Below are 19,186 nucleotides of genomic sequence, written 5' to 3' on the forward strand. Positions count from 1 at the left end.
TCATGCCATTACAAACCTGTATGACTTTCTTCTGTGCAACACAAATGAATTGGGCTTCAATGAACCAAACAACATTGAAGCCCAAAATATCTTCTTTTGTGTTCAACAAACGAAAGAAAGTCACACAGGTTTGAAATGACAGAATGATCTTTGTATTTCATCCAAAAACAATCATGCATCCTATTTTGGCACAAATTCATCTGTCATGTCATATTGTGTGAGGAACAGATCCAAACTGAAAATCTTCAAATATGGTGCATTTTTATGCGTGTTGCATCAGGTTAGATGTCATTCAATTAAACAATATTTTAAAACATTCCTGGTGGAATCTGGTAAAACTCTCCTAATGCAAAAGTTTTTCCACACGTTTCCTCCTCCATTCTAACGCCGAACGGGAGCGTTTGCGTCTCGTGTCCTACATGCGGAGCGCTCTCTGTGTGTTCGGATGCAGAACAATCGAGCTCAAACATTGATTGAAATACAGTCGGCCCCTCGAGTCTGAGATTTATGCGCATTTCCAGAAACAAACATGCGTTGGTGAAGTGCAAACACAGATGATCAATGGGCCGACATCAAGTCTGTGTTTGCTTACATGCGGCGAGGGTCTCGTGCTCACGCTGAGGGGCCGCACGCGCACAAACACGCCGTCACACGCCGAGGGCCCCACGCTGGCTCCCAGCGCCTCATATAGGGCTTTGAACAGATATAAAAGATTAGCGGTGTGTGTGAAGCGTTCGGGAGAGGGCCGTGTTGGAGGTTGACGTCGCTGGTTTGATTTGCATTTGTCTTTTTGATGTACGACTCCACATATTAAGCAGCAGTAACCTGCTCTCTGTCCCAGGTGCCTCGTCATTCGGCGTCTCACACAGAGAGTTTTCCACCCACACGGACCCGGTTAAACTGTAAACACGCGAAGATCACATATCAAACGATCCTTTCAGGTATGAAAACAGACGCTGATGGAGTGTGTTTGGAAATATAAGAGCGTTTTCATAGTTTTATGAGCTCGAGTTGATCGAGAAACGTTTGGAGAAACGTGAACCTCCTCGTCAGAGCAGTGAATTGTATTTAAGGACTCTTGTTAGTTGGTAACGCGTTATTTCAGACATTCTAGTTAGCACAAGGAAGTGCGATAAGTGCAACAGCTGCAAATCACGTCACGTTATCGAGCCCTACTTGTATGCGTAAGGTGTTAAAGGTTTTTTTTTTATTATCAGCTTATTTATTAAATACAATACAGCCTGTGTATAATAGATTCCAGGAAAAAATCTATGGGATGCTTTTGTCTTTCTTGGGGGTGCTGAAGCACCTGCTAGCCTCCCTAGTGCCGCCCATGATACTGACTATGAGTAACAAGTACATGTCTACTGACACTAAACTAATACACACTATAAAAATGCTGGGTTAAAAACAACCCAAGTTGAGTTGAAAATGGACAAACACAGCAATTGGTTTGTTTTAACCCAGCAAATGGGTTAAATGTTTGCCCAACCTGCTGGGTAGTTTTATTAACTCAACTGTTGTTAAAAAAATACTGTATTTCTTGGTTAAAATGAACCCAAAATATGTTGGAAATTAAAAATCAGACACATAATTACTAGAGGCAACAATAATAATCAAAAGATGAACATTTATTAATAAGCAATTTAATAAATGTTTATTGTTTAATTATTATTCATTAAACTTATTAATAAATGTTCATTTCCAACATATTTTGGGTTCATTTTAACCAAGAAATACAGTAATTTTTAAACAATAGTTGGGTTAAATAAAACTACCCAGCAACAACCAAAAAACCAAATCGCATTTGCTGGGTCAAAACAACCCATTTGCTGAGTTAAAAATAACCCATTTGCTGGATTAAAATAACCCAATCGCATTTACTGGGTTAAAACAACCCATTTGCTGGGTTAAAACAACCCAATCGCATTTGCTGGGTTAAAACAACCCATTTGCTGGGTTAAAACAACCCATTTGCTGAGTTAAAAATAACCCATTTGCTGGATTAAAATAACCCAATCGCATTTACTGGGTTAAAACAACCCATTTGCTGGGTTAAAACAACCCAATCGCATTTGCTGGGTTAAAACAACCCATTTGCTGGGTTAAAACAACCCATTTGCTGAGTTAAAATAACCCATTTGCTGGGTTAAAATAACCCATTTGCTGGGTTAAAAACAACCCAATCACATTTGCTGGGTTAAAATAACCCATTTGCTGGGTTAAAACAACCCAATCGCATTTGCTGGGTTAAAACAACCCAATCGCATTTGCTGGGTTAAAATAACCCATTCGCTGGGTTAAAACAACCCATTTGCTGGGTTAAAACAACCCATTTGCTGAGTTAAAATAACCCATTTGCTGGGTTAAAATAACCCATTTGCTGGGTTAAAACAACCCAATCACATTTGCTGGGTTAAAATAACCCATTTGCTGGGTTAAAACAACCCAATCGCATTTGCTGGGTTACAACAACCCAATCGCATTTGCTGGGTTAAAATAACCCATTCGCTGGGTTAAAACAACCCATTTGCTGAGTTAAAATAACCCATTTGCTGGGTTAAAAATAACCCATTTGGGGCCGTATTCACAAAACATCTTAAGACTAAAAGTAGCTCCTAAGTTGCCGATTTAGGAGAAACTCTTAAAAATAATGGTAGTGTCAGTCCTAATTTTAGGAGTCCTAAATTTTTGCTCAAAGTATTTCACAAAGCATTTTAGTGCTAAAACTAGCTCCTAAGTCTGTGAGACATTAGGAGTAGTCAAGAGGACTTCTAAGTCTCTAAGACCAAATCACAAACAGTCCTAATCCAGCCAAAGACACTGAACACCATTGAGGCAATAACGATAGAGCCTTGGGTGCTGAACCTTTTCTTCATAAATGCAATACATTTTGATTTATACATTTGAATCTACAATGAGAAAATAAATAATAAATCTTTAAAAGTAAATAAATATTGTCTGATTACCTGTGGCAATGGTTTTCATGAGTTCACACTTACAAATGATTGAACAGACTCTGTTACAGAGTTTAAAAAACAAACAAACATATATATATATATAATTTAGCCCAAACCCAAAGTTCTCCCCATATCCCCAGCCGAGAGCGAGGAGCGGGTTGGCGGAGAGATGCAGAAAACTGTCGAAGTAACTGTAGGTGAATCGGCTCTCGTCTGTGTGTATATTCCTCTTCTCAAGTTGATTAGAAAGACCGTTTGAATGTGTTTCTCCTAAACTTTGTTTATAAAACGTAATTGTCGCTTGAATTCTGCATTCTCTTGAGATGCAGACATCCAAGAGGTGGACAATTAACTGTATAGTTTAATTAGTGACACTTAGCCTACATTTTAAAACCTTTATGGCAACATTTTATTTTGACTATGGCAACATTTTTATTCATTTTATTATATTTATTTGAATAGGGCAACATTTGTATTTTAAAACCTTTATTTTAATATGGAAACATGACACCTCATTCTACAGTATTTCTATGATTAAATCACTGACTCCTCCCCCATCAGCCAATCACTGTGTGTAGACTCCATAGCAACGAGGTCAACCCCGCCCTTACTCTTAGCTTAAGACTTCAGTCTATTCCTTAGTAAAAGTTTGTCTCAGCAGCTTTGTGAATAGCTTTTAAGAGAAAACTCTTAGCTAAGAACTTTTACTGCTATTTAGGAGAACTCTTAGTGGTAAGATAAAATGTTTTGTGAATACGGCCCCTGCTGGATTAAAACAACCCAATCGCACTTGCTGGGTTAAAATAACCCATTCGCTGGGTTAAAATAACCCATTCGCTGGGTTAAAACAACCCAATCACATTTGCTGGGTTAAAACAACCCATTCGCTGGATTAAATCAACCCAATCGTATTTGCTGGGTTAAAAATAACCCAATCGTATTTGCTGGGTTAAAATAACCCATTTGCTGGGGTTAAAATAACCCAATTGCTGGGGTTAAAATAACCCATTTGCTGGGTTAAAACAAACCATTTGCTGAGCTAAAATAACCCATTCGCTGGGGTTAAAACAACCAAATCGCATTTGCTAGCTCAAAACAACCCATTTGCTGGGTTAAAACAACCCAATCATATTTGCTGGGTTAAAATAACCCAATCGTATTTGCTGGGTTAAAATAACCCATTTGCTGGGGTTAAAATAACCCAATTGCTGGGGTTAAAATAACCCATTTGCTGGGTTAAAACAAACCATTTGCTGAGCTAAAATAACCCATTTGCTGGGGTTAAAACAACCAAATCGCATTTGCTAGCTCAAAACAACCCATTTGCTGGGTTAAAACAACCCAATCATATTTGCTGGGTTAAAATAACCCATTTGCTGGGGTTAAAATAACCCAATTGCTGGGGTTAAAATAACCCATTTGCTGGGTTAAAACAAACCATTTGCTGAGCTAAAATAACCCATTCGCTGGGGTTAAAACAACCAAATCGCATTTGCTAGCTCAAAACAACCCAATCGCTGGGTTAAAACAACACATTTGCTGAGTTAAAATAACCCATTTGCTGGGGTTAAAACAACCCATTCGCTGGGTTAAAACAACACATTGGCTGAGTTAAAATAACCCAATCACATTTGCTGGGGTTAAAATAACCCATTCGCTGGGTTATAATAACCCAATCGCAAGGTTTGTCCATTTTCAACCCAACTTGGGTTGTTTTTAACCCAGGATTTTTTACAGTGCACTAATGAGAGTTAGTAGAATGTCTAACGTGGACTATCATATTTTAGTTTAGTTTAATTCAGTTTTTATTGCAGTTAATCATAATAACTGCTTGTAAGAACATAAGCACAGTGTTGCAGTGACTGTGCAGGTACAGTGATACGGCTTTTTCTTCACTGTATGTTCTTGAGTTCATGAAATACTGTCGGAGCGGCACTTTCAAGGCTGTCTGTCTGAGCCGCGACTCCATTGTCACCTCCAGTGTCTCCTGACAGCGAGGAGAGAATAGAAGATGAGCTTGTTCTCCTCTGCCGCTGTTTCTTTCCTTTCAGCGCTCACTAAATCTCCTGTCGTCTCACTCGTGTAAGCGGACAAAAGCCTGAATATATCATCAGATAACAGTTACTGCATGAATTTGGAGGAAGACAATAGAGTATATCTGTCATCAGTGAAGCGCTGGGCTGTAAAACAGGCCTGAGTCACGTAGAGTTGGACACATACATCAGACGCTAACAGCTTGAGGACTGAATCAGAGACTGACGTGTACATATATCAGCAGGTAATTACACACACACACACACACGTTAAAACACAAACACATCATTAGTGTAAAGTCACTTTCACACTGTTAACTGGTTAGCAACTTCACCATGATGGGGCAAATTTTAATTTTTTTTTACAAGTTTTAAAGTTTTTTCCTAAAGCCTAATGTATATATTTTATATCTTACTGTATATTGTTACATACATTCAGAAAAGCATCACATTATGGAAGTAAAAGGGTTGTAAACACGCTCTCACACACCCACACAGACGCCTCAGTCATCTCGCTTCAAGAGTGATTGATCAGATCTGGCAAGTAAAAGGTGCTTTTCTGTTTTTCCTGTTTATGCAAGCATTATTGTGCATTTGTGCTCAGAGGAACGTGTGTGTGTGTGTGTGTGTGAGTGCATGCATCTGTAGCAGCTCCTATGTTGATTTACAATGAGTTTGCAGGCGCTGCAGCGCTCCGCGTACTGAAATATTCATTTATTTCACCATTATTTTCCATTTACTCTGGAGTGCACAGAACTTTTGGCCTTGGCGTCGGGTCGTTCAGATGCACTCAGCGCGCTCTGGCAGAATAAATCTCACCTCACTGTTTGTAAGTGACTTGGCCAAAAATGTGGCAGTAATCGTTTTGGTACACCTGTTCGTTTCTGTTTACCCATAATTACAGCCTTGAACATTTTGTTCACTCGGACGCTCGTCGTAGTTCTGTCGTTCGGCTCCGGGGATGCAGTTAAACATCAGGCCTGAAACAGCAGAATATCCATCCATTGGTAAATTCATGACAATTTGTATTTTTTACAGCTCTGTATTTATTATTTTCAAGCACTTTGGTCAATTTATGTTGTTTTTAATGGTGCTGTATAAATAAATTCGACATTGACCTTCAGTGACACAGCAAACCTTCACATTATGAACATTTTTGGATCTCTTTAGAAGGTGAAGTGTGTGAACAGAATTGTTAATGTTTTATCTATCAGTTGCAAAATTCATGCTCGAGTCAGTGATGAGCCCAAACAAATGATGTTCGACAGTCAATAAATTAATAAACGACACATCTGAATGTGTTTATAAAGACTCCCTCTCTTTTACACGCTCACCTGTTTATTGCAGGAATTAAAAGCACGGCTGACAGCGTCGGGCCGTGTGTCCCGCGAGGAGAATTAGGATGAATGGGAACTAACGTCAGATGATTTGAAGGGGAGGTCTGGTCGCACGCCGCTGCGAAATGAATCAAATTTATGTTTGGTGGCACGGCGGCAAGCCAGCGTTTAACGATGATAGAGTTTGGACACTTCATTTCTGTCATTGTGAAATAGGCACGCGGCACGGCTAATGATGGTAATATATGTTGTGCCGTGCGTGCGGTTTGAATCCCTCTCCATCTCTGTTTAAGCGCTGCTGTTGTTTGGCATATTGCATTACGAGCGGCCGCATTAGGACGGAAAGAGCCGTAATAGATGCATCCGTTCATTTCCGGGCCGAGAAACGCGCTGACATTATCAATGTCTGTCCTTTCGTTGCAGGTGACTGTGACTTCGAGAAGCCCTTCTCCTCGTGTGGATACACCCAAGGGCGGGACGATGACCTTGACTGGGAGCAGTTTGACACCAGTGAAAAGCCTTCGCCGGATCCGTGGATGCCCCCCGGTGAGACGCTGAGGAATTAGTAGTATTTTGTACTTGATTGTGGCTTTTTATTTGCTTTTATTGGGCGGTAATTCATTGGTGGTGATGGAGGTCATGTTGTTTCTCAACGACGTGTACATTTTATGAAGAAAATGTGAGTGGTGCTTGCTGTGGCAGTTGCTATGGTGCTATGGTGTTATGGGTGGTTGCTAGGTTGTTGCTAGGGTCAGTTGCTAGGGTGTTCTGAGTGGTCACTAGGGCATTACTGTGTGGTTTCTAGGCAGTTGCTTGGGTGTTCTTAGTGGTTGCTAGGGATTTCTGGGTGGTTTCTTGGGTGTTGCTGGTTTATAGGCAGTTGCTAGGGTGCTCTGGGTTGTTGCTATGGTGTTGCTATGTGGTAGCTATGAAGTTGCTAGGGTGTTACAAAGCTGCTAGGGTGTTGCATGGCAGTTACCATAGTGTTCTGGGTGGTTGTTATGGTGTTGCTAGGATATTAAGGGTGGTTGCTAGGGTCAGTTGCTCGGGTGCTCTAAATGGTTGATAGGGTGTTGCCATGTGGTAGCTATGAAGTTGCTAGGGTGTTGCATGGCAGTTACCATAGTGTTCTGGGTGGTTGTTATGGTGTTGCTAGGATGTTAAGGGTGGTTGCTAGGGTGTTGCTAGGGTCAGTTGCTCGGGTGCTCTAAATGGTTGCTAGGGTGTTGTTATGTGGTAGCTATGAAGTTGTGGGTAGTTGTTAGGGGGTTGCTAGGGTTTTCTGGATAGTTTTTAGGGCGTTAATGGTTTCTAGGCAGTTGCTAGGGTGCTCTGGTTGGTTGCTAGGGTGTTGCTATGTGGTAGCTATGAAGTTGCTAGGGTGTTGCAAGGCAGTTGCCAGAGTGTTCTAGGTGGTTGTTGGGTGTTGCTAGGGTGTTAAGGTTGGATGCTCGGGTGCTCTAAATGGTTGCTAGGGTGTTGCTATGTGGTAGCTATGAAGTTGTGGGTAGATGTTAGGGGGTTGCTAGGGTTTTCTGGATAGTTTTTAGGGAGTTACTGGTTTCTAGGCAGTTGCTAGGGTGCTCTGGTTGGTTGCTAGGGTGTTGCTATGTGGTAGCTATGAAGTTGCTAGGGTGTTGCAAGGCAGTTGCCAGAGTGTTCTAGGTGGTTGTTGGGGGTTGCTAGGGTGTTAAGGGTGGTTGCTAGGGTGCTCTGGGTGGTTGCAAGGGTGTTGCTATGTGGTAGCTATGAAGTTGCTAGGGTGTTACAAGGCTGCTAGGGTGTTGCAAGGCAGTTTCCAGAGTGTTCTGGGTGGTTGTTAGGGGGTTGCTAGCATGTTAAGGGTGGTTGCTATGGCGTTGCTGGTTTCTAGGCAGTTGCTAGGGTGTTAAGGGTGGTTGCTTGGGTGTTGCTTTATGGTAGCTATGAAGTTGCTAGGGTGTTACAAGGCTGCTAGGGTGTTGCAAGGCAGTTGCCAGAGTGTTAAGGGTGGTTGCTAGGGTGTTGCTATGTGGTAGCTATAAAGTTGCTAGTGTGTTACAAGGCTGCTAGGGTGTTGCAGTTGCCAGAGTGCTCTGGGTGGTTGTTTTGGGGTTGCTAGGGTGTTAAGAGTGGTTGGTAGTGTCAGTTTCTAGGGTGTTATGGGTGGTTGCTAGGCTGTTGCTAGGCAGTTGCTAGGGTGCTCTGGGAGTTCATTTTATACAGGATCTCTCATCCTGGCCACAAGTCATGCTGAAAACCCCTCTAAAACCATCCAAACAGACCAGTCTAAGCTGATTATTTCAACATGGCTTAAGTGTTTAGTCTGAGGATGCGATAGTGGTAGTTTACAAACCAATTCTGGGATTTGAACCTACAGCCTTAAGGTCATCCAGGATTTCTGCGGGTCTTAAAAAGTCTTAATTTGCCTGTGCACAAATGAAGGTTGCATATACTGCAAACAATGCATATCTTCCTCAGTGTTTTACTTCTCCAGTAAATGTATCTTGATTTAAGAATGTTTAGATATTTGTGCTGGAAAACACTGAGGAAGAACAGAGTTTTTTGCAGTGAAATCTATTTCGCATGCTATCTGGAAGTTAAAGTTTTACTTGTTTTATCATATATTTGAGTGTTAGAAATGAAAATCCCATTCATTTTGTCCATATTTGAAAATTTGGTAATTGAACTTCAAAATAATTTTTTTATACCTATAATGATTGACTTATATAGGTCATTTGGTTAGTTGACGTCGTTCTTAGCGCTTCATTGGTTGGTGCATTTATTCACCCACTGAATTAAACCTTGTATTTTGTTCTGGTTGGTTTGGTTTGGTTGGTTGGAGCTCTTTATTGAGGATTGTTTGAAAGACTAGAGGAAATGAATGGGAAGCAAAGTCGCTGAGATGGTGGACGATCACTACTTCACTTTATTAGAGAATATGACCGGCAGAATCAACTCTCAGTCCTCTGAGGTAACGTTCCACCACTAACCAGCCGGTTATCCCTCACATTACGGTAAAAGGCCGTAAATGTGACCAGCACTCGATATCAGCTGGCTGACTCCATTGTGCCGGTAATGGAGGAAAGACAAAAGCTCTGGGAATGAATTTTTATATCAAAACACGCAAATCTATTTTAATTAAAGCATTTTTCCTCTAGCAGTGGCATATTGGAAGTCATTAGAATGCTTTTCCCGTATTTGCGGCGTCTCTCTCTCTCTCTTTAATGTTGCATTGATCGCGTTTGATTTGATTTGAGATGAGGACTCTGAGCTGGCGTGGGACTGACAGCACCTCAGGAATCAGACTAATGGAGACGCTGTTTTGCTCATGTCAGGACGAGATGGCGCTCTAAATGAATGGATATTGTTTTCCTCTTGAATCTGACGCGTAATCTCACACACGCTGCTCCACAGATAGATTACATCCCCATCTCCCTCCAGTGACACGCGCCGCATTCATTAGGAGACGCTGCTAATTTCAAGCCTTTCTCCGTCTGTGTGTGTGTGTGTGTGTGTGTGTGTGTGTGTGTGTGTGTGTGTGTGTGTCTGTGAAATCGAGTGCTTCCTCATTTGTGTGTGTAGGGCTGGCCAATACATTGAATATTTCCTGTATGCAGTGAATTTAATGTTGTTTGTATTTGGCCATTGAGTTTTGTAAACATTGTGTCATTTAGACTAGTTTCAACATGGAAACTCAATTTACTTCCTTAAGTCATGTTCCTGTTCTGTTATATTGGTTCATATAAATGAAAATAATTAGATTTGATTATTTTGAAAAAAAAAAAAAATAATAATAATAATTATTGTTTTCAATCAATTATTAGCATCTATTTGATTTTATTTCAATAAAATTTTCAAAATGCACATATTCAAACTGTTCATTCAAAAACATTATAAACTCTTAATTATTGAATTAAGTCTCACCATTGTCTCACCAAGGCTGTATTTAATTGATCAAAAATACAGTAAAAATTATGAAATATTATTATAATTTAAAACAGCTGTTTTCTATGTGAATATATAGAAAAATATAATTTATTCCTGCAATCAAAGCTGAATTTTCAGCATCATTACTCCAGTCTTCATGATCCTTCAGAAATCATTCTAATGTGATTGATGCTTAATTATTATTGGTGATCAATATTGGTTAATTAATAAAATAGAAAATAGCAATTTTAAATTGTAATAATATTACTGTATTTTTGATCAAATAAATGCAGCCTTGGTGAGCAGAAGAGACTTCTTTCACAAACATTAAAAAAATCGCAACTATTCCAAACTTTTGACCGGAAACAAACAAATAATTTCTTTTCCATCAGAAGAAAAAATAATGTAAATATATGTTTAGTAAAAATATGTGTGGTAAGAAACATGAACTCTCAGTGTGACTGAAGTTGATTTTGAATTCAGGTTAGATGATTTAGCTAGTCCATTAAGAGTCCGAATCAATCATAAATTAGAGGCGTTCAGTGTTTATCCCGCACAGCTGCAGCTGGATGAAAGTTTAACATGCCCTGCAGGAGTCCTGCCGATCACGGATCAAAGCGTCAGCTCGCATTAGCGAGTTACACGTCAGTCGCTCATGAATGCTCAAACATGCGTTTGTTAGCGCGCTCGTATCGATCACGCGTGCGTCACATGACTCGATCGTTAAGAGCAGCGGTGGAGAGTGGAGATGCGGTTTTCTGGTTTCTCCTGGACTGAGATCAGCTGGAGACGCTTTCCTTTCCTTCTCCTCCTCCTCCTTATACACCTCTTTTTTCTCCTCCTCCTTCCCCTCATCCTCCTCCTTCTCCTCCTCCTTTTCCTCCTCCTCCCTTTCCTTCTCCTCCTCCTTATACACCTCTTTTTTCTCCTCCTCATTCCCCTCTTCCTTTTCCTCCTTCCCCTCCTCCATCTCCTCCTCTTTCCCCTCCTCCTTTTTCATCTCCTCCTTTTCCTTCTCCTCCTCCTTATACACCTCCTTTTCCTCCTCTTCCTTCCCCTCCTCCTCCTTTTCCTTCTCCTTTTCCTTCTCCTCCTTCTACACCTCCCCCTCCTCATTCCTCTCCTCCTTCTCCTCCTCCTTTTCCTCCTCCTCCCTTTCCTTCTCCTCCTCCTCCTTCTACACCTCTTTTTTCTCCTCCTCATTCCCCTCTTCCTTTTCCTCCTCCTTTTCCTCCTTCCCCTGCTCCATCTCCTCCTCTTTCCCCTCCTCCCTTTTCATCTCCTCCTTCTCATCCTCCTTATACACCTCTTTTTCCTCCTCCTCCTTCTCATTCCCTTCTTCCATTTCCTCCTCCTTCCCCTCCTAATTTTCCTCCTTCTCCTCCTTCCCCTCCTCCTCCTCCTCCTCCTCCTCCTTTTCCTCCTCCTCCCTTTCCTTCTCCTCCTTCTTATACACCTCTTTTTTTCTTCTCCTCATTCCCCTCTTCCTTTTCTTCCTCCTTTTCCTCCTTCCCCTCCTCCATCTCCTCCTCTTTCCCCTCTCCTCCTTTTCCTTCTCCTCTTCCTTATACACCTCCTTTTCCTCCTCTTCCTTCCCTTCCTCCTCCTTATACATCCTTTTCCTTCTCCTCCTTATACACCTCCCCCCTCCTCATTCCTCTCCTTCTCCTCATCCTTTTCCTCCTCCTCCTCATTTCCTTCCTCCCTTTTCTCCTCCATCTTCTCCTCCTCCTTTTCATTCTTCTCCTCCTCCTTGCCCTACTCCTATTCCTCCTTCTCCTCCTTATACACCTCCCCCTCCTCATTCCTCTCCTCCTTCTCCTCCTCCTTTTCCTCCTCCTCCTCCCTTTCCTTCTCCTCCTCCTCCTCCTCCTTATACACCTCTTTTTTCTCCTCCTCATTCCCCTCTTCCTTCTCCTCCTTATACACCTCCTTTTCCTCCTCTTCCTTCCCCCCTCCTCCTTCTTTTCCTTCTCCTTTTCCTTCTCCTCCTTATACACCTCCCCCTCCTCATTCCTCTCCTCCTTCTCCTCCTCCTTTTCCTCCTCTTCCTTCCCTTCCTCCTCCTTATACATCCTTTTCCTTCTCCTCCTTATACACCTCCCCCTCCTCATTCCTCTCCTTCTCCTCATCCTTTTCCTCCTCCTCCTCATTTCCTTCCTCCCTTTTCTCCTCCATCTTCTCCTCCTCCTTTTCATTCTTCTCCTCCTCCTTGCCCTACTCCTATTCCTCCTTCTCCTCCTTATACACCTCCCCCTCCTCATTCCTCTCCTCCTTCTCCTCCTCCTTTTCCTCCTCCTCCTGCTCCTCCTCCTTATACACCTCTTTTTTCTCCTCCTCATTCCCCTCTTCCTTCTCCTCCTTATACACCTCCTTTTCCTCCTCTTCCTTCCCCTCCTCCTCCTTTTCCTTCTCCTTTTCCTTCTCCTCCTTATACACCGCCCCCTCCTCATTCCTCTCCTCCTTCTCCTCCTCCTTTTCCTCCTCTTCCTTCCCTTCCTGCTCCTTATACACCTCCTTTTCCTTCTCCTCCTTATACACCTCCCCCCTCCTCATTCCTCTCCTTCTCCTCATCCTTTTCCTCCTCCTCCTCATTTCCTTCTTCCCTTTTCTCCTCCATCTTCTCCTCCTCCTTTTCATTCTTCTCCTCCTCCTTGCCCTACTCCTATTCCTCCTCCTCCTCTTCCTCCCTCCTCCCCCTCCCCCTCCTTTTCCTGCCGCTTCTTCTCCTTCCCCTCTTTTTTTTCCTCCTTCTCCTCCTTATTCCCCTCCTCATTTTCCTCTTTCTCCTCATTCCTCTCCCCCTTTTCCTCCTCCTCCTCCTCCTCCTCCTTTTCTTCCTTTTTTCTTCTCCTATTACTTCTTCTCCTCCTCTGTCTTATTGTCCTTATATTTCTCATCCTCCTTCCCTCCTTTTCCTCCTCCTTACACACCTCATTTCCTCCTCCTCCTTATATACCCCTTTTTCTCCTCCTTTTCCTCCTCCTTTTTTTCTTCTCTTATTTCTTCTCCTACTCCTTTGTCTTATTCTCCTCATATTTCTCCTCCTCCATCCCTTTCTCCTCCTCATTCCTCTCCTCCTTTTCCTCCTTCCCCCTCCTTCTCTTCCTTTTCCTTTTCCTCCTCCTGCCCCTCCTTTCCTTGTCCTTCTTTTCTTCTTCCTTTTCTCCTCCTATTTCTCCTCCTTTTTCCTCCTCCTTCTTTTCTTCTCCTCCTTCATATTCACCTTCACTTATTCTCCTCCTCCTCCTTTTTTTTCCTCTTCTTCTCCTTTTTCTTCTCCTCCTCCTTTTAATCTGAGTGACATGCTGCACTTGAACTAGTTTGAACATTTGAATAGAACTTAATGCAAAATGCATTTTCCTGGCCAGTGTTTGAAACAACAGAGGAAATTCAGTTCTTGTAAATAAATGATGAATTATGCATCTTAATTCATCAGGGAAACTGTAAATCACACTAGTAGTCTCTGCGTTTGGGGTTGACGTCTCTGGATGTGGAGGGTTTTATGTGACTCCGCCGCCATGTCTGTCTCACAGCAAAGGATTGTGGGAGAAGTTAAGAACGAAGGTCTTCTGCCTCTCATTCATTAGTTTCTCTCTTCCATCCGGCTCTGTGTTCTGCTGAATCAATCATGATGATTCTCCTGCCTGTAGATGTGTGTGTGAATCTTTAGAGGAACTAGTTAACGTCAGTCAGAAGAAAACGCCTGAAGATGTGGACGAGACCAAAGACTGGAGAACCGGCACGGAAACGCTTGAGCTTCATTCACAGCTCGGTTGAGAATAAAACTGAAATTTAATTTATGTATTTTTTTTTTTAAATTGCAGCATATTTTTAACTAGTTTGTCAGGATATACTTCGAATGCAGTTATTTAAAAAGTATTTTCCGCAGTGTTTCTGTCTTGTTTTCCAGCAGAAATTTCTAAACATTCTTAAATCAAGATACATTTACTGGAGAAGAGAAATGACTGAAGATATTAAGTCTTGTTTTCTTAAAAATGTGAAGACGAAATATATTTGCCGATGGAGTCAGAATCATAATCTTAATTTAAGGGGAAAACAACAGTATTTTCCAAATACTATATATACATATTTATAATATTAATTTTCACAGTATCATTTTTTTTTTTTACATGCCTTTTGAATTTTAGGATTGTGAAAATTCTTGCATGAAAATAATTTTTTAACATTTCAGACATCATGATCTGACCCATCTGTGTTTTACCCTGAAGTCACGTGACTCTTACTCTGCTCCATTTACAAACCTAATTTGATTGCATTTCTGCAGATCCATTTGGAGTCGTTTTCACACGGCCTATTAAGAAATCCAGAATATTCGTCTCTCAAGATCAAAAGCAGCGAAATTCATACTTTTTTCCTAATGAAGCCTCGTCTGGAATGTTATTTGTTTTTACAGCCTCATTAACTGAATTAAGTGTTCTGCATACAGTAATACTGTGTTTCATCCCCCCTGCGGATGGAAAACATCCCTCCTGTTGTTGCGCAGAGACGTTTATTCTGTCATAAAGACTGAAGGACGGCAGGAATTAAATCAGAACTTCAATCACATCAGCTAAAGATGACGTCCCGCGGGAAACAGCCATTACCATGATGCCACAACACGCTAATTGCGTTTGCCGCATTTGCAACTTTGTGCGAATGTTTGTGATGTCAGAAGGAAAGTCAAACGGGACAGAAAAGACACGGTTATATGATTATAGGGCAGACACAAAATAGTGTCCTTCTACTTCAACTGGGACAATGTGACGATAAAAGAGTCTTGAAGATTAAAATAAAGACGTTTTTGTAATAAATAAATAAATAATGGATGATAACATGTCTTAAAATGCCATTAAGCTTTGTGAAGCTCTGTGACTGGCACTCAATTTGCACAGGTTCAAGTGATACAATGTCATTTATTCTGTTCAGTCTACTGAATATAACAGGCTAGTTTGTAAAAAAAAACATTGTATATTAAAATGATTTTCCTGAAGTAGCGACTAGTTAGAAGTCAAGTGGAGGTAAAGTCAAACGGGACTGAAAAGACCTGGATAATAAAGTAGCCTATGTACAATTGTTTATGGAGCAAATACCTATAATTTATGCATTTGCTGCATTCGCATCATATGCGCCACCTACTGTCAGAGAGTGGATGTACATTTTCATTCAGCCTGTCTGCCATTTTTGTTCAGATCAATGTGAAAATTGGACCACATTTTTGTTGACAATTTTAACCGGTAGATGGAAAATGTGCATTTTAAAAATCTCACTCTTCAGATAATAATAAGTTAGCCTTTGTAAAATTGTTTGTGGAGCAGATAAAATAGCTATAATTTATCATTTAGACTTTTTTGGGCGGGGCTAAAGAGGCAATGATGTAGAAGTGGGCGTCGAACTTCTTCTGCAGAGGTGACATTAAAATAAAATATTTAAAAAAACGTACTTATTTTTGCATCTAGTTGCAAAGGCAACATTTCTCATTTTCGTTTAGTTTAAGTTGAAGTACTAAAATAGCTAAAAGTAAATAAACTAAAAATGAATATAATCTATAGACATATTAATGTAAACAAAAACTAATAAAAATGACAAACTCATCAAAACTATCCAAAATTAAAAATAAAGATTTAAAAAGTTTTAGCTAAAAATCAAATGAAATCGAAGATAGATAGAAAAGAAGATAAAAAAATAATTTTAACCGTAGATGGAAAATAAGCTAAAGTGCATTCTGAAAATCTCACTCTTCAGATAATAATTTGTAAAATTGCAAAATATTTAAAATTGTTTATGGAGCAGATAAAATAGCTATAATTTATCATTTAGACTTTTTTGGGCGGGGCTAAAGAGGCAATGATGTAGAAGTGGGCGTCGATCTTCGTCTGCAGAGGCGTGTCTTTCGGTGGACTATTGCGTCATAATGTGACGCTATATATATATATATATATATATATATATATATATTAGACACATTAGTTGAAACATTAGTATAAAAAACTTATTTTTGCATCTAGTTTCAAAGGCAACATTTCTCATTTTCGTTTAGTTGAAGTTGAAGTACTAAAATAGCTAAAAGTAAATAAACTAAAAATTAATATAAACTATAGACATATCAAAGCCTGATCTGATATTAATGATTCTTTGTCTGTGTGTCAGTAAATCAAACTAAATGTCAACTTGCGTTGTTTCTCTTAGTAGGATGAAAATTAGTTAAAAAATCAGTTATTTAGCAGTGATTAAATTATATGAAGAAAGCAATCAAAGAAAGCTCCCTTTGCAATCGTTGGAGCAGCGCGAGCTGAAGCTGTCAAGTTTATCAGTGAGTTTATCAGTGACTGACGCGCAAAACTCCCGTTTTATTCAAAAAATCTCTTAGTTATATCGCGTTTGCACTGTTAGTGAAGATGAAAGCATTTGTTAAACTAAACAAAAACTAATAAAAATGACAAAAACTCATCAAAACTAACACAGTTACTGACATGTTGTTGCATTACTGTCGAGTCCAGGCACTGCACAATATTTTGTAATTCTCAACGGCACGTTTATTGCTTGGTAGCTCGATCTGGTTTAGCACCACATATGTTACTTCGGTGGGCGGGGCTAAACAGGCAGGGATGAAGTAGGCGTTGATCTTCTTCTGCGGAGGCGGAGCTTGCTGCCCTTTGACGTCATAGATCCCCACTTTGTAAATCCTGTCGTTTTCTGGGTCTGGTGTCAATTAAAGCTTCTATTGGACTAACAAGGAAGTTTTCAGCTCTAAAATTTACAGGATATTCTTATAGTATAATGACCTCTTATATGTCAAAAGCTCAAGAAAAATTTGATTTCTCATGTCATGACCCCTTTAATGTAATAACTAATATGGACTAACAATGAGCAATGCATCTGTTACATCATTCATTCATCTTTAATGTTAGCTGATGATAATGCAACTGTTCATGTTAGTTCACAGTGCATTAATTAAAATCATCGTTCATTCCTAGCTCATGTTAACATTGGCAGATATTCGCTTTTGTTTTTATTTCTCTTCTCTAGTAAATGTATCTTGATTTAAGAATGTTTGGATATTTGTGCTGGAAAACAAGACAGAAACACTGAGGAAGAACAGAGTTTTTTTGCACTCCTTCATCTACATGACGCCTCTGAAATGATTTTTGCTTCAGCTGACGTCATCAGTCCCTCCACACGGCCAGTTTTCACGATCCCTGATCGCTGCAGTCCTGCACTTTTCCTTGTTGAATATCCCGTTTCGCTGGGAAACACGCCACCTCACGTTGAATTAATTAAACGGGTTTCAGGTGGCGTTTCATGGTGACTTTATGGCACGGGGTTGATGGTATTACGCAGCGCCACGGATAATGTCATTAAAATGTTGTAGGATGTGTGGGAGAACGGCTGATCGCATCATGAAACGGCCGGCGCTGACTGTTCCCCGGCCAATTAGCTCACGGCTAAAGAAGACAGTCCTCAAAAAAGCTTTTCCACAGGATTTTCTCCTTAGAGTTTATGAAAGTTCTTCAGCTTTCATTTACAAGACAGACGGATGGATAAAGTTTTTTTTCCTTCCTCATTGTTCGAGTCAGACAAAAGCAGCCCGGAGAAGCCGAGCTCCAGCTCAATCACTGTTATTTTTCCTCGTCTTTTCTTGCATTTTTTCTTTCCTGTGGAAATTGAGCTCGGGCCACGGTTCCTCACGCGGCCCGGCGAACTCTCACAGCGAGAGCGTTTTTGATTGGTGCCACAATGTGAGAATTGGCTTGTCTACATTGACATTTGAGAGCCGCCGCCGGGCCTTTTCTCGGGGTGCGACCTCGCCGAGTTTTATTAGCAAATGAGACCTGGAGGGTTTGAGTTTAAAGAGCGGCCCCTTCATTCCGATTTCAACCACATAATGATTTTCACAGGGTTCAGGACCTGAATGTGAACAGAATAATGAGCGCCAGTCATTACTGGAAATTACAACCCCCGCTCGCAGCGTCGCTCGCAGCGTAATGAATGTAAATGCCTATAGACTTTGATGATTAGCGTCAGACAGTTTGGTGTCCGTCAGAGGAAGTGATCCACGTCAAGAGGGTTTATGAACAGGGTTATTACTGTTAATTAATACTATGTGTATATATATATATAGAGACACATACACATACACACACACACAGGGTGCGAATTACGGGGGGTTTGGGAGGATCTGACCCCACTAATGAAGGCTTGATCCCCCTGAAGGACAATGACTTAAGATGCTGTGGGGGTCAAAGAAAGTAGTCTACCTGTAATATGAAACATTGCCTATAAATATGAAAATTGTGGCATTGTATTTACAGTAGATTTGTTTGTTATATCAGAATTATAGTGGTTTTTTTGGTTGAGTTTAGGAATTCAATGTCCAATCAGAGGCGTTATTCACCGCACAAATGCCGTTGTCATGAGGGTTGCACGCACTGCACTGACTGAAAATGCAGAAAACATGCAAGTAAGAGATTCATTTTGCAGTATAGACAGATATCGGGAGTGTTTGCAAAAGTGCATATAGCCTAACTCACATTAGACTGAATGGACCGCTTCGGTGTTCTTTGAGCGTTTCTTCATGTAATGGCATGTAATTTCTTAAAAGTAATATATTTATATAAATATATACATACATATATACTATACAGACATATATATATATATATATAATATATATATATTAATTGAAATAAAACAAACATTAAAATAAAATATAAAAAACTTAAACTTATTTTTTCATCTAGTTGCAAAGGCAACATTTCTCATTTTTTTTAGTTTAAGTTGAAGTACTAAAATATGTAATTATGTAATTAAACAAAAACTTAATATAATCTTTATACACATATTAAAGAAAACAAAAACTAAAAAAAATGTTTTTTTATGCGCACCTATTTTTATGCACATTCTGAGATGACAAGATGCGCATAAATTTTAAAAATGCGCATAAAAA

General features: G+C 40.3%; 1 protein-coding gene across 10 annotated transcripts in view; it reads left to right on the forward strand.

Moving 5' to 3' along the window:
- LOC125250592 (receptor-type tyrosine-protein phosphatase mu-like) overlaps window positions 1-19,186 on the forward strand; it is a 230,570-nt gene that overhangs the window by 58,952 nt on the left and 152,432 nt on the right. For all 10 annotated transcript variants that reach the window (XM_048163240.1, XM_048163241.1, XM_048163242.1 and 7 more), the window contains exon 2: window positions 6,754-6,876. In XM_048163240.1, the coding sequence (XP_048019197.1) occupies window positions 6,754-6,876 (123 nt within the window). The remainder of the gene's footprint in view (window positions 1-6,753; window positions 6,877-19,186) is intronic.

This window comes from Megalobrama amblycephala, linkage group LG17 (genome assembly GCF_018812025.1).
Source record: "Megalobrama amblycephala isolate DHTTF-2021 linkage group LG17, ASM1881202v1, whole genome shotgun sequence".
NCBI classification, from domain to species: domain Eukaryota; kingdom Metazoa; phylum Chordata; class Actinopteri; order Cypriniformes; family Xenocyprididae; genus Megalobrama; species Megalobrama amblycephala.